Source organism: Sander vitreus, chromosome 12, assembly GCF_031162955.1.
Source record: "Sander vitreus isolate 19-12246 chromosome 12, sanVit1, whole genome shotgun sequence".
Lineage (NCBI taxonomy): Eukaryota > Metazoa > Chordata > Actinopteri > Perciformes > Percidae > Sander > Sander vitreus.
This window is the reverse complement of record NC_135866.1, coordinates 22591243-22607591: the sequence shown is the minus strand read 5'-3', so window position 1 is coordinate 22607591 and position 16349 is coordinate 22591243. Positions and strand designations below refer to the sequence as shown.

The window sequence follows — 16349 nt, the reverse complement described above, 5'->3', positions numbered from 1 at the left end:
TGTTGACAGGAGCGGTAGGAGTTGTCAGCGGAACAGCAGCAGCCAGCATCATCGGAGCCGAATGGAGTAATTACAAAGATATTGTTACAGACAGCGTCTCTGTTGTTATTTAGAAACATTGATTACACCGTTTAAACAACGACACCATGGCAGACGACCAGTCCTCTCAATCCTGGTCAATCGACAGGGATGACTATGAGCTCAATGAGGTGATAGGTGAGTAACGTTAGCTTAGCTTGCTAAAGTTAGCTTCCTAGCCTCCCCTGTTTCTACCGCGGTGTCAGCTGCTATCTGCCACTAGCCAACTAGTATTGCAAGTCTGTAGCTAACAGAAGGCCAGTTCCAACCTAGCTAGCTACATGACCGGAAGGTTAACAGTCCTGCAGAGTCCCTCTAGCTAGGTCAAATTAATTAATTAGGTTTCTGCTAGTTGGCGAGCTAAAGTGAGATGGCTCAGTCAGCATTAAGCTAACTAACGGCTAGCTATCGCAAGTTAGCCCATAACGTTAGTGCGTGAAGATTCGTCAATTGTTGGAGAGGGTGGTGCTCTGCGGCCGAAGGTATGACACGGATTATAGTGAGTCACTCATACTTTAGTTCAGGTAACGTGACTGGTGACTTTGAACAAAAGCATTGGACTAATTGATTGCATATTATAGTATTGTATAATACTGTAAATTACCTTAGTCCCAAATATTAGAAACTAGTTTCTACTCAAATTTAGCAGCTTCTCACATTGCACATAAACGATTTAGTTGAGTCATATTCTGACTTCTGTCTTCAAAAGCCAAAGGCTCTTTTGCTCCTACAGTGTGATGGTTTCACTCTAAATTTTGTTCTCAGGGAGCGGAGCCACTGCAGTTGTCCAGGCAGCGTACTGCAAGCCGAGAAAGGAGAAGGTGGCCATCAAACGCATCAACCTGGAAAAGTGTCAAACGAGCATGGATGAGCTCCTGGTAAGAAACTGTAGAAATGTGTGGGCCAGTATCTCCGTCCAGATGTTCTTTACGTCAGATTGCTGGGAGTGGAGTGAGCTGGTGGGGTCAGATCAGTCAAGAACAGATCAAAATCTTGATACCACAACAACCACTGACTACTAAAGCTGGGTAACACACCCCGTAAAGACAAATAAAATGTGAATGAATAATATGTTCTTGTGCAACAATGTGTTTCCTGATGAGCACTGAAACATCCTCACAGTATTTTACTTTTGAATGTTGATGTTTAAATGTGACCCAACTGCAAACACTCAGACGAGATAAGAGTAAAGTCAGTTTCCTACACACACTTCATCACTCTGTGACAGCTTATTACCACCAAGTTATCAGCTGGAATCTGCCAATCTCCTATAGTGAACCATGGGTTCTACACAAGACAGTGGATAAATGATAAAACAACTTATGATAGGTAATATTTAACATGTTATTATTTACAAGTGATTAGGGTTAGGCATCGTTTGGATTTTAACGATTCTGATTCCAGTTGCGATTCTTCCTTTCGATTCCGGTTCTTATCGATTCCTGATTCCGATTCTTTGAGGGGTGGAGTTGAAACGGGTCACATGCTTATTTCACAAATAAGAGGAAAGTTTTATTTTGATTCAATGGTGGTTTGCAGTTTGACAAGGCTTTTCCAATGTAAAATCATACCTGGAAAAAGGTGACACATTTTATACAGCACTTGCCTCAAAACTAATCAGTCAGTGATTGTGATTGGCCAAATGACTCGCGTGACGTATCACCAAAGATGTTTTATTGTGAAAAAAGATCGAAGTAGGTTTTTGAAACTCCCGTTTATGGGAAATTGTACAATCCTCCCCACTCTCCACCCATCCCCCCCACAAATAAAAACTCTTCGGATCTACACGATTCACATGGATGACGTTTTCCCATTCAAAACGCCGATTTTCGCTGAAAAGCGACTAGTTTGCAGGTATGTAAAATAAAGCCACACTAGAGCTCCGCTTACTGTGCTCCAAGGCTGCAACACAAGCAGTGCCTGGCCGCTACGGAAACCAAAACTTGTGCATGTTAAATTTGGAACCCATGATCAGATCTGTAACCAAATCCTCTAAACGATTCCAATAAAGAAACGATTCCACTGGAATCGTAATTTCTGAAACGATTCCAAGTAGGAATTGGTTCTCGATGCCAAACCCTACAAGTGATTTCATCAGATCTTCAGAAAGCATGTGAATAGGATAGATGCATTTGCAACAGAAAGTTTAAGCTTTGCTGGACATTTCTGCAAGATTTTGCCCCCCTTGCATTTGCACGCAAAGGCTGCATATTTAATGAGTGAGGGGATTGTTGTCCAGTAATTAAATAGAAAAGAAGATGCGATGCGTCAGGATCTTTATATCGCACCATTTCTCCTGTGACCTTGTATCCCATATTTGCTTCTCTGTGTAGAAAGAGATCCAGGCTATGAGCCAGTGCCACCACCCGAACATCGTGTCTTATTATACCTCCTTTGTGGTGAAGGATGAACTGTGGCTGGTGATGAAGCTGCTCAGTGGTGGTAAGTGCTGTAATGTTTAAAGAAACTTCTGACTTGACTTGGCTAACTCTTATCTTCACCTTGACTTTGACTTGACTTTCTTTGTCATGCCTCCTTCTTTCTTTCTTATTTAAATGAACCTGGGATACAGTGTTTGGTAGTTCATAAAACAAACGTAAAAATTCCAAATGTATCCTGTTCAATACTTTCTTATTGCTCATTGTTTGTCTGTGCCAGTAACAGTGGCTCTTGCCCCTCTGCATGTATTTCCTCTTACTAGGCTTATGGTACACGAGACTACACTAGTGTTATTTTCTCCACATGGCACACTTTTATTCAGCAGCTTTACTGCGACATGCTACATCACCTGATTGAGGTCGGAGGGACTGTGTTTAAAATCTTGGGCACCTCTTTTATAGGTATAGGAGGTCTGATGTTGCTATTGTCAGGCGGTGTTTTGTTGCGTTAGGAAGCAGGACACAGCTGTGGGGTTTGTATACAGTACCAACCACTATCGGATAATTACCACTCGGTGTGTCTTTCACTACTTGCCAAACTGGAGAATCCTTTCATCATGTACTGTCAGCATGCCTTGTGACAAGCCTCTGCCTCTCTCAGGCTCAGTGTTGGACATCATCAAGCACATCATCTCTCGTGGCGAGCACAAGACCGGAGTGTTGGACGAGGCTAGCATCGCCACCATCCTGAAAGAAGTCTTGGAGGGGCTGGAGTACCTTCACAAAAACGGGCAGATTCATCGGTGAGTCTGAATGATGCGTCACCAGGCTGCAGAGCAATGCCTTGCTATCACTGTACACTGTGTTCCTGGTAGCCAGTACGTCCCATCATCACACTCTCTGCACTGAGCCTTACATCTCTGCATATACGCGTGTGGTTTGAACTAGACCTCACTCCTTCAATATTTAATACTGTGAAACTGCATAATAGAGGAGGTTTGTTTTCATTAAAGTTCCTCCCAGGAACAATGTGAACCATCACTGAGAAAAACGTCCTTTATACATTCAGTGCCTTTTTTTTAAATTTTTTTTTTTATATATAACAAGTGTAATTGTTTGAAATTAACAGGCTCATGTCTCTTATAAACAGGGATTTTTCTTTAATCACATTAGTGTGGCTTTAAAAATTAGATATTCTTTTAAAAAAATGTTTATTTTTTGATGTACTACTACACTGTTAAGTCCAATAATTATTTGATTTGCTGATTAGGTCTGCGACTAATGATTCTTTTTTTTTTTTATTGTCGATTAATTGATTCGTTGTTTGGTCTATAAAATGTCAGAAAATGGGGAAAAATGTCGATCATTGTTTCCCAAAGCCCAAGATGGCGTCCGCAAATGTCTTGTTTTGTCCACAACTCAAAGATATTCAGGTTAATCCACTCCCGTTCTTCGTGCATAGTTTGCACTTAATGTATGCAAACAGAAATCAGGTGGTTTAAAATGAGGCCAATCGTAGGTGCAGCTTTAACTTGTTTGTGCTCGAGAGTGAAGAGTGTTTGTTCATTTTGCAGAGTCAGTATGCACAGCCTCACCACTTCTCTGTTGGTGCACCCACTGACTTGTGACATCTTGTTTATCATGTTTCAATCCTCCTCCTCTTCATGCACAGGGATCTAAAAGCTGGAAATATTCTTCTTGGGGATGATGGCTCGGTGCAAATTGCCGGTACAGTGATTCTGCTTTCTCCGTTTCCATCGTGTTTCACAAATATTTTCAGCCTTTCTGCTTAGTTACTGTTTTACGTCTCTCTGTCGACAGTTTGTTTAAATTTGTGTTTTCAAAATACATTATCTAGCTTAGCAAACAAGGTCCACATTGTTTGCTGGAGATTAGTTTGTCTACATATTTAAGTGATTTAAATAGCTTTTCTCTCATTTCTTCTCTGACATACATTCCAAATCACACACACTCCACAGACTTTGGTGTGAGTGCCTTTCTAGCAGCGGGAGGAGACATGACTAGGAACAAGGTTCGGAAGACATTTGTGGGGACGCCATGCTGGATGGCGCCTGAGGTCATGGAGCAGGTACTGACTTGTTTTAAAGATGACTTCTTTTTCTTACGTCTGTTTTTCTCTCAGTAATGCCTCAAAAGTCGTGATAAAAGGATGACTGTTTTTAAACCGCAGGTCCGCGGCTATGACTTCAAAGCCGACATTTGGGGTTTTGGGATAACAGCCATTGAACTGGCCACTGGGGCTGCACCATATCACAAATACCCACCAATGAAGGTAACTTTGTGTGTGCCTGCTGGTGCTCTGCTGCATGTCCGTAAGGCATCGACTGTCTCTTTGGGTTACATTTGGCAAGCTACAGCTTTCTGCTTGATTACCTCTGATGTTATTTTTCTTTATTTCACCAGAAAAAAAAAATACAATTTTAAAAAGTTTAGACATTTTAAGGAATTCTGTAGTCTGTTTCAGTTGTTTCTGTCCAGTCAGTCTGCAAAGAGTGGCTTTGATAAAAAGCTCCCTCAGTTTTAAATTAACAGTTGATTTATATGATTGAACAGTGATTTATATCACTTTACTGACTGAAGCTGAACTTTGCATGTCTGTAGGTGCTGATGCTGACTTTGCAGAATGACCCCCCCTGTCTGGAGACGGGCATCACAGACAAGGACATGGTGAAGAAGTATGGCAAGTCCTTCAGGAAGATGCTCTCCCTGTGTTTACAGAAAGATCCAGAAAAAAGGTCCGTTTAGTTCTCAAACCCTTTTTGCCTCATGTCAGATTAAAGTTGTGCTTGTTTTTCTTTCCATTAGATTCCCCAGTTGTGTAATGAATATAATGAAGAGCCATGTGTCTCTTTCCTATTTAGGCCAACTGCAGCCGAGTTGCTGAAGCATAAATTCTTCACAAAAGCCAAAGTGAGCCGTACATCACTGTTATTAAAATAAACTGACATGGTTTGTTTTGTGTTTTAGATAGAATCTTTATAGATCCTGTGAGAAATGTTTGTCTTTGTGTTACAGAACAACGAGTATTTGCAGGAGAGGCTTCTATACAAAGGTCCAACAATAACGGAGCGATCCAAAAAGGTTTGAAAGTCATTATAAACAGACTGTGAAAGCACACTAGTTGTAACATTGTATTGCTCTGCACTGGTGTGCCGTCTTGTCTTAGGGTGTGTCCCAGTTTCCAAACTTTCTGCCTAATGCATGCTGGCAAGGATTAACCAGAAAGAGATGATGAATGTGTCAATATTTAGTGTTGCATCTTTCTTTTTTTATGCAGGTGCGTCGTGTACCCGGCTCGAGTGGCCGCCTCCACAAGACGGAGGACGGCGGTTGGGAGTGGAGCGACGATGAGCTGGACGAGGAGAGCGAGGAGGGCAAAGCTGCTGTGGCAGCTCTGCGGGTGAGACTGCATGCCAGTGGACAGTGTCCACTTGTCAATTCAGTTGTTTCTCACTGCACACAGCATCCTTATGGCCAGCAGATGGTGATGTTGGACTGTTAGTCTGACCATCTGTTAGCTAAGCTGGAGTGTGTTTTTGTTCTGGCCTCAATGTCAGTGTTGTTCAAGTGTAGGTAAAGCAACAAAAGATACACCAGATTCCAAGACTAGATCATGATCAGGAGAACTGAGAATAACTAGACACCTGCTCAGACCACCTGTTCAAATTATTTTATTGTGTTCACACTCAATTCATGTCTTGGTGTTGGATTTTCCTGTCTATTATCTTAACTGCGATTTCAGTTAAGACCTGTGTTTAAAGTCACCTTGTGTCAAATTCCTTCAATCCTACAAAACTTCATACATTGGGGGGATAAAAGGAGAATTGCATGTTTTTAATCCTGACAATCTGTCATGTCCGTTCTGCAGTCCCCCAGAGTGAAGGACGGCTCCGAGAACATGGAGGTGAGTCCATTTGTAGTGGACGTGACCTGACAATCTTGATTTATTGTAATGCCTTGACAGAGCGATCTGCATGACTGTCCTATGTGTGTCTTTCAGTTTTCCATTCATGTAAAACTGAAAACACCCGCTGAATTATTTGCAATTGTGTCTCTTAGCTTTTCCCACCAGCTGGCTCGACACATCTGCAGACACCCGGTGCTGCACGTGAAAGCCCTGCGACTGTGGGCCAGACAGGAGAGGATGCTCCTCCACAGGCTCCCACTCAAACAGCCAGCCCTTCACATGCACCCACTGCTCAGGTAAAAAACATTCACACTTTAGGGCAGGTTCTATGTAAAAAACATAATGCATATCCATAGCACTACTGCTGCTGATTTCAGTATTGTCTTCATAAGATTTATTAGAACTGTTCAGTAGGAAATGGACCAGTTTAACCAATCTTATCGTGTATAACTGGGCCTACTGTAAATGCTATTTGGTAAGCCTTGCATGTTTTTTTTTTTAAAGTAGCTCTGTGGAGTTTTCTTGTATGATTTATCCATCCATCCATCTTCATCCGCTTATCCGGGGTCGGGTCGCGGGGGTAGCAGCTCCAGCAGGGGACCCCAAACTTCCCTTTCCCGGGCCACATTAACCAGCTCCGACTGGGGGATCCCGAGGCGTTCCCAGGCCAGGTTAGAGATATAATCCCTCCACCTAGTCCTGGGTCTCCCCCGAGGCCTCCTCCCAGCTGGACGTGCCTGGAACACCTCCCTAGGGAGGCGCCCAGGGGGCATCCTTACCAGATGCCCGAACCACCTCAACTGGCTCCTTTCGACGCAAAGGAGCAGCGGCTCTACTCCGAGCTCCTCACGGATAACTGAGCTTCTCACCCTATCTCTAAGGGAGACGCCAGCTACCCTCCTGAGGAAACCCATTTCGGCCGCTTGTACCCTGGATCTTGTTCTTTCGGTCATGACCCAGCCTTCATGACCATAGGTGAGGGTAGGAACAAAAACTGACCGGTAGATTGAGAGCTTTGCCTTCTGGCTCAGCTCTCTTTTCGTCACAACGGTGCGATAAATTGAATGTAATACCGCACCTGCTGTGCCGATTCTCCGACCAATCTCCCGCTCCATTGTCCCCTCACTCGCGAACAAGACCCCAAGGTACTTGAACTCCTTCACTTGGGGTAAGGACTCATTCCCTACCTGGAGAAGGCACTCCATCGGTTTCCTGCTGAGAACCATGGCCTCCGATTTAGAGGTGCTGATCCTCATCCCAGCCGCTTCACACTCGGCTGCGAACCGATCCAGTGAGTGCTGAAGGTCACAGGCCGATGATGCCATCAGGACCACATCATCTGCAAAAAGCAGCGATGAGATCCCCAGCCCACCGAACTGCAACCCCTCTCCACCCCGACTACGCCTCGATATCCTGTCCATAAATACTACAAACAGGATTGGTGACAAAGCGCAGCCCTGGTGGAGGCCAACTCTCACCTGAAACGAGTCCGACTTACTGCCGAGAACCCGGACACAGCTCTCGCTTTGGTCGTACAGAGATTGGATGGCCCTGAGAAGGGACCCCCTCACCCCGTACTCCCGCAGCACCTCCCACAGTATCTCCCGGGGCACCCGGTCATACGCCTTCTCCAGATCCACAAAACACATGTAGACTGGTTGGGCATACTCCCAGGCTCCCTCCAGGATCCTTGCAGAGTAAAGATCTGGTCCGTTGTTCCACGACCAGGACGGAATCCGCATTGTTCCTCTTCAACCTGAGATTCGACTATCGACCGAACCCTCCTTTCCAGCACCTTGGAGTAGACTTTACCGGGGAGGCTGAGAAGTGTGATACCCCTGTAATTGGCACACACCCTCTGGTCCCCCTTTTTTAAAAGGGGAACCACCACCCCGGTCTGCCACTCCTAGGCACCGTCCCAGACTTCCACGCAATGTTGAAGAGGCGTGTCAACCAAGACAACCCCTCCACACCCAGAGCTTTAAGCATTTCTGGACGGATCTCATCAATTCCTGGGGCTTTGCCACTGTGGAGTTGTTTAACTACTTCAGCAACCTCCACCAGGGAAATTGATGCCAATCCCCCCCTCATCCTCCAGCTCTGCCTCTACCATAGAGGGCGTATTAGTCGGATTTAGGGAGTTCCTCAAAGTGCTCCTTCCACCGCCCTATTACCTCCTCAGTTGAGGTCAACAGCGTCCCATCCTTACTGTACACAGCTTGGATGGTTCTCCGCTTCCCCCCTCCTGAGGTGGCGAACGGTTTTCCAGAAGTACCTTGGTGCCGACCGAAAGTCCTTCTCCATGTCTTCTCCGAACTTCTCCCACACACGCTGCTTTGCCTCTTTCACGGCAGAGGCTGCAGCCCTTCGGGCCCTTCGGTACCTTGCAACTGCCTCCGGAGTCGTCTGGGATAACATATCCCGGCAAGACTCCTTCTTCAGTCGGACGGCTTCCCTGACCACCGGTGTCCACCACGGTGTTCGCGGGGTTACCGCCCCTTGAGGCACCTAAGCTACCACAGCTCCTCACCGCAGCTTCAGCAATGGAAACTTTGAACATTGTCCACTCGGGTTCAATGCCCCCAGCCTCCACAGGGATGCACGAAAAGCTCCGCCGGAGGTGTGAGTTGAAAGTCTGTCGGACAGGGGCCTCCTCCAGACGTTCCCAATTTACCCGCACTACCCGTTTGGGCTTACCAGGTCTGTCCAGAGTCTTCCCCCACCCTCTGACCCAACTCACCACCAGATGGTGATCGGTTGACAGCTCCGCCCCTCTCTTCACCCGAGTGTCCAAAACATATGGCCTCAGATCAGATGAAACGATTATAAAATCGATCATTGACCTTTGGCCTAGGGTGCTCTGGTACCAAGTACACTTATGAGCATCCCTATGTTCGAACATGGTGTTCGTTATAGACAATCCATGACTAGCACAGAAGTCCAACAACAAACAACCACTCTGGTTTAGATCAGGGAGGCCGTTCCTCCCAATCACGCCTCTCCATGTGTCTCCATCATTACCCACATGCGCGTTGAAGTCCCCCAGCAGAACTATGGAGTCCCCGACTGGAGCCCCATGCAGAACTCCACTCAAGGTCTCCAAGAAGGCCGAATACTCTGAACTCTTGTTTGGTGCATATGCACAAACAACAGTCAGAGTTTTCCCCCCCACAACCCGCAGGCGTAGGGAGGCGACCCTCTCGTCCACTGGACGATGGGTTAAACTTGGGTTGAACTCCAACGTAGCGGCGCTCAGCCAGGGGCTTGTGAGTATCCCCACACCCGCCCGGCGCCTCACACCCTGGGCAACTCCGGAGAAGAAAAGAGTCCAACCCCTATCCAGGAGTATGGTTCCAGAACCAAGACTATCTAACCGGTAGCGCTCCACCTCCCGCACAAGTTCCGACTCCTTCCCCCACAGAGAGGTGACATTCCACGTCCCCAGAGCCAGCCTCTGCTGCCCGGGTCTGGTCCGTCGAGGCCCCTGACCTTCACTGCCACCCATGTGGTTGTATGATTTATTTTTTATAAAATACACAATTGGAAAGCAGATTTTTCTTAAAGTTTGAAATCAGCATTGTTTATGTCCTTAATTTCTAGCTTGCAGTACTCTTCTTCACTGCCTTTTTTTGGGGGGCATTAATATGTTACTTGGCACGTTACCGGCACCAAACTGTCGATTAGCGAGAAACCCGCAGCAGGATGTGAAGCATGCATGTGCGTTCTTATGCGTGTGCCTTTACAAACAAAATGGTGATCCACTTGTAAAGGCGTGACTCCACAGTGCACCTTCTGAAAACCTCCTTGTTGTGCATTCTAACCAGAAGTGCTGGACAGAAAATACTTAACTGTTGTGCTGTTGCAGGATCCAGCTGCAGCCAATGCCAGTGTTCCCATCAGCCTCGTGCTGAGACTGAGGAACCCCAAGAAGGAACTCAACGACATCCGATTTGAGTTCATGTCCGGCAGAGGTAGTGTGCATCCGCTAGCTTTTTCCTCTTTTATCATGTTCTAAGGCCCTGTTTACACGATGACGCTCAAGGGTGAAAACGAAAAAATATTTTATCGGATGTGCCTTTCGTTTATACGCCGATGGCGTTTTTGGGGCTTCAAAACGCAAAAAAGTGAAACCACCCTCCAGAGTGGAAATCCTTAAAAACGCTCCACCGTCGCGTTACCGTCTAAAGGGTAAAAACGCAAAAGTCTGAAGACAGCGGTGTGGAGAGAGACGAGAAAAAGGCGTCCAGGTAGTCTGTTGTTACGGAGTAGGCTACAGAAATGATCGGCTCCTGTTATCTAAAAGATTTTCAATGCAATGGCTCAATATTTAAATGCTTTCGACAATGTGGATAAGGTTGTTATAGTTCGATGACCATATGTAGGCTATTCATTTGAGCCAGAGTAGGCTACAACGTTGCGGATGAAGAGAAAGCGAGTGCCAGAGGGCAGAGGAGGGTCTGCTTCAGCCTCCTCTGGCCGCTGCCACTGAAGGGCTGCGAGGCTCAGGATATTGGTAGTGCTCCTGTGGGTGCTGTGCTGTGGCTTATCATGGTCGACTGTGCCGGTCATCATCAGACAAACGTGCAACTCCACCTCCTCGTCTTTCCAGACAAGCTTTTGTTGTTTGCTTCGACATGTTTTGGTTTCGCGCTACTAAGGAGAGAAGTAGAAGGAAGGTTCTACGTAGGCGTGCGGCCTTGGTGGTGTTGTGTGGCAGCCTGGCGTGCATACTACATCGAATTTCACACCACCACCACACCACACCACCACCATATGCACGCAGATTTCCCCCCCCAAAACGCTCGTCTAAACGCGGAATAAAAAGTGAGAACGCAACGCCACTTTTGCGTTTTCTCTTCAGATCGTTTCCGTCTAAACCTAGCCTCAGAGGCTCCTCTCTCAAGTCTAAGTCTTTGGTTTGTCCTCTCCATGTCTGCCCTCAGATTCTGCTGATGGAGTTTCTCAGGAGTTAGTCTCAGCAGGTCTGGTTGATGGGAGGGACTTGGTCATTGGTAAGTTTAAGAAATAGCACCGTATGATATATGAGCTATTATCAGTGTCAAGTCAGTTCACTTGAAACTTGCTTGACATATGTAATCAATCACAGTTAAAGGTCCTATGACATGCTGCTTTTTGAATGCTTTTATATAGGCCTTAGTGGTCCCCTAATACTGTATCTGAAGTCTCTTTTATATAGACCTTAGTGGTCCCCTAATACTGTATCTGAAGTCTCTTTTATATAGGCCTTAGTGGTCCCCTAATACTGTATCTGAAGTCTCTTTTATATAGGCCTTAGTGGTCCCCTAATATTGTATCTGAAGTCTCTTTTATATAGGCCTTAGTGGTCCCCTAATACTGTATCTGAAGTCTCTTTTATATAGGCCTTAGTGGTCCCCTAATACTGTATCTGAAGTCTCTTTTATATAGGCCTTAGTGGTCCCCTAATACTGTATCTGAAGTCTCTTTTATATAGACCTTAGTGGTCCCCTAATACTTTATCTGAAGACTCTTTTAGTATAGACCTTAGTGGTCCCCTAATACTGTATCTGAAGTCTCTTTCCTGAAATTCAGCCTTGGTGCAGAATTACAGCCACTAGAGCCAGTCCCACAATGAGCTTTCCTTAGGATGTGATTTCTGTGTCTGTAGCTTTAAATGCTATTGAGGAGGAGAGAGGGGGTGGCAAGGTGGAGGGTGGGGGTGTGGCCTTGACCAACTGCCATGCTTTGCTCATTTGCAAGCCATGATGTCTCTCTCTTTCTCACGGACGGGCCAAATTCTCTGGGGGGCAAAGCAGAGAAAAGGGAGGTAACCTTGCTCCTTATGAAGTCATAAGGAGGAGATTCCAGATTGGCCCATCTGAGCTTTCATTTTGTCAAAGGCAGAGCAGGATACCCAGAGCTTGGTTTACATCTATCGCCATTTCTAGCCACTGGGGGACCATAGGCAGGCTGGGGGAACTCCCATTAATGTTAAAAAACCTCATAAAGAGAAATTTTCATGCCATGGGACCTTTAACAACCTTTTTCATGCAAGCAGCTTCACGTTATTGTGTTTGCCACCTTAATGTACTTCTGGATTTAGTTTTCTGACATCATAGCATCTAATGCAAAGTTTATGATGTTCGTTGTGATAGGTTACTTATCTCTGTTAACATGTTAAGTGTATGTGATTTGTAGTAAATGTGCTGGCACCGTATGAGCTGAATACTGCTGGTTAATGATTTTATAGTGTGCATACTGATCATGATGAAAAAGTCTTGTCATCTGTTGTTGCGTTAGCTGGTCATCTGATATGGTCCTCTCACTTCCTTTTATCATCTGTCTAGTCGCTGCCAATCTGCAGAAGATTGTTGATGATCCTCATAGTAACAAAAATGTGACTTTTAAATTGGTAAGTACATATACAGAAACATGTATGAAAATATAAAACAAATTTCTTATTCGGGGGGGGGGGGGATATCAAGGCCTTGATTGAATATCTTTTTTTTAACTTATGTTAGTAAATGGGCTATAAATGGTGTTGCTGTGTTGGAAAAGGCATGAGACCACATTAGTCTGCCATCACTGTAACAGCACAGTGCAAAGCCTCTCTCGTTTGTAATTGTTGTCTGTGAGCATCTCTAAAGCCTGCTAGTTGTCGTTATAAAATTCTCTGTGTTTTGTAACACAAATAAACCTTAATCCATGTTTAAAAAGTTGCCCATGTTTAATGTTGGGTCCTCGGAGTTGAGGAAATTGGGCTTAGGAAGTCCTTGAAAAGTCCTAGAATTTGATGTTTAAGAGGGTGTGGGAACCCTGTATTTATACCCTGTAATTATACAGTCCATTACAGATAGAGTAGGTCTATCTGTAAAGTGTCCTGAGATAACTTCTGTTATGATTTGACACTATAAATACAATTGAACTGTATATATTTCTACAAGTTTCCATGTGATCAATTATTGTTTTCATAGATTTAAACAGTACAGTCTATGATGTTGTTTCCTCTCTTGCAGGCGTCTGGCGTGGAGGAGTCTGAAATTCCTGATGATGTTAAACTCATTGGATTTGCGCAGCTCAGCATCAGTTAAGTCAGGTAGAGCCATCAACAGAGGACAGAAACTAATGGTATTGCACAGCTGCATTGTAGTCAATTCCAAGAAACCACAGCTGCCAAAGAGAGGAGGAGGAGACGGGAAGCTGGCAGGAGTGTGAAGCTACTGCAGGATGCATGAGGACCACATTGAGAAGGCTCAGTTCATTACAGGAATCACACTTGAAAAGTTTACAGTGCGCTTATACAGTAAATGGGAGAAGAGATGCAATCAACTATATCAACTCCTAATTTTTTTTCTTTCTTCCTCTTCATACATAAGCACAATCCAAACCATCTCCTGCCAGTACTGGAAGTGATTGCCTTTTTCTTTACTTTTTTTTTTTTTTTAATCAACTGTGCCACAAAACTCACAAGAGTGTCGTGCCACCTTTATATGGCACTTTATGCTACACTGAAATTGAAAAGTGTTCAGCCTTAGTTAAACTATAGATTAAACCAGTGTGTTCGGTGAAAACTCGAGTCTGTCTGTGATTATTAGGTGTATTTAATGTACGCCTATTTAAGAAATCCCCAGTAACACTGATACAAATAACTTAGAAACACACTGTAGCATAGTTTTAGTTTTGTAATTCTGTAAATTCAGATGGATTTGTATGTCGAATATAAGAAAATTACTGGATTCCTCCTGTATAAGACAGCCCAAGGTGTGTGGGGTGTGGTGGTTTTGTCAAAACATAACCAAAGAGTTTAGGCTCTGACTACCCAGCTGAAACCATTCAAATAGACACAAATCAACTAACTGCTCTGTCCCATAACTGCAGTCACAACACTTTGTCAGAAGGCGTATTCAAAGACAGGATTATTTTCACAGATTGAGACCTGCCTAAAATTCTTGTACTATGCAATATGTGTTTTCTTTTTACCGTGTGTGACCATTGGTTGCTAATATTTCTCTTTGATTGAATAAATCCACTTTTTGTGCTTGCTCCTCACTAGGAGTTCATGAAGTCAACCAGCCAAACAGGCAGTTTTAGGAATCTGCAGTGAGAATTTAAGTGAATTGCATTTTTCTTTGTCCTTGTGTAGAGGAGCCTGTTTACAATTACTGATCTTACAGCTGGGAAGAATCCTGAATGCTGGCACTGTGTGTCGAGTCTGGAGCTGCTCGTGTTACAGGCTGTCTGACGATGAACTTCTGTGAAGGTGTGCAGTGCATGCCCAAAAACTGAAAATGTTCAACCACAGTGGAATAAAGTTTAAAGGGGCTGTTCACCCAAATTGCAACACCCTGTTAAAATGGAGGTGAATGGAATGTTGATCGTAGCCATACTAGCGGCCACACCGAAATAACTTTTTACTTCTTATTTAAAAAGTTAGACTACTGGATGGATTGCCATGCAATTTGCAACCTCTATTAAATGGTCCTAAGGATGAATTCTACTCACTTTAGTGGTTCCTTGAGTTTTCCTTTAGCACCACCAGCAGGTCAAAATTTCAATTTGGCTTCTGACCAAATACCTACAAAACTTGCACCATTTTCATTGGCCTCAGCTGAACTTTGTGTTTACTGCTAATTAGCCAATGTTAGCATACTAACACACTAAACTAAGATTGTGAACACCTTTTCAATACCTGCTAAACATCAGCATGTTGTCATTGTGAACATTAGCATGTTGAGCATTAGCCTTTAGTTCAATGGTACGGCCTCACAGAGCTGCTAAGCACGGCTGTAGACTTTTGTTGAAAGCTGTGAGCACCACAAACTAAATTCTATTTCCCTGCATTGTTTTGAGGGGCAGCAGGAATCTTGGTATATATTGGGTGAAGTCGACCTTTTAAATGTCTCCAGAGGCTAGGTATTACTTTAGTTTTTTGTCACTAGGCAAATGATTTTGACAGTAATGTAGTCTCTTTGCTTTATAAACACTCACCAACAGATCACTGTTGTCACTCCCTGTTTAGCTGTATGGTTGTTTTGTACCATGTGCAAAGGGCTGCGAAATAGCTCCTAGTTAGGTACTGATGTAAATGGTGTATGTAAAGATGTTGTAAATGTACGTATGATGGCAACTCCATGCACTGTCACACAAACGTCATGAGGTATGTAACGATGTAGATGCATTGGCTGTTTAAGTGTACATTGTCATTTAAAAGGAACATTTAACTTGTAAATATGGATTAAGGCAGATTGATACTCACCAGTACACAGAGTTGAATTTGTTTTGTAGTGTTTTCCATTGTTTGCCTTTTTCAGAGCATCACTAATCATGCAAAAATGATTTGTTCAGTTGGCATCTTGATATGTTAACATACGTATTTTTGGAATTACATGGAGCATGTTATCGCACATTCATGAGCTTTGATGTCATGACGTGCAGTTTTCTCACTGAAACCTGTCCCAGGCAAACGGATCAAATGTCATTTAAATAAGACGGGCGGCCACAGATTACACTTCTTTTTTTCCCCGTGTGTATGTGTGGTTTTGGTGATAAAATGATTGATCATCAAAGGCTTTAAGGTGAAAGTCAGTTAGGTTTTTTTTCTTCATTTCTTTCCCTTTTTGTTGTTTACTCATCAGAAAACCATCGTTCTGCCTCTTTAGGATTCACTGAATGATTAGTATTAATTTAATCATTTAATCGATTTTTCTTTTTTTTTCTTTTTTTTTTTTTTTTTTTACAGATCATTATCATTATATATTTTTAAAATATTGATTATGAAAATGTGTACATCAACAAATGCATAATTTGAAGTGGAATATTTGTGATGACATACAAGAGATTCCTTGACATGTATAGATTATTGGAAAATGTCACATGCACATGATTTTAGTAGCTGAATAAAGTCACATGATGGAATTCAATGAGTGAGGACCATGTTTAATTGAAATATGATTTCTTAAAGCTCAGTTTCTGTTATTTTTTAGCTT

At 43.8% G+C, this 16349-nt stretch overlaps 1 protein-coding gene across 1 annotated transcript; it reads left to right on the top strand.

Annotated features, from left to right (window-relative positions):
* The first annotated feature begins 4 nt into the window (after positions 1-4).
* On the top strand, positions 5-16278 carry LOC144526927 (serine/threonine-protein kinase OSR1-like). Its single transcript, XM_078264676.1, has 17 exons — positions 5-216; positions 844-956; positions 2412-2520; positions 3118-3259; positions 4129-4184; positions 4436-4545; positions 4648-4749; positions 5079-5212; positions 5339-5387; positions 5493-5558; positions 5755-5877; positions 6346-6381; positions 6537-6680; positions 10250-10355; positions 11328-11396; positions 12711-12775; positions 13380-16278. Exons 1-17 carry the CDS (start codon positions 147-149, stop codon positions 13452-13454), a joined length of 1569 nt encoding a protein of 522 aa, XP_078120802.1. The 5' UTR covers positions 5-146; the 3' UTR covers positions 13455-16278.
* Positions 16279-16349: the final 71 nt, after the last annotated feature.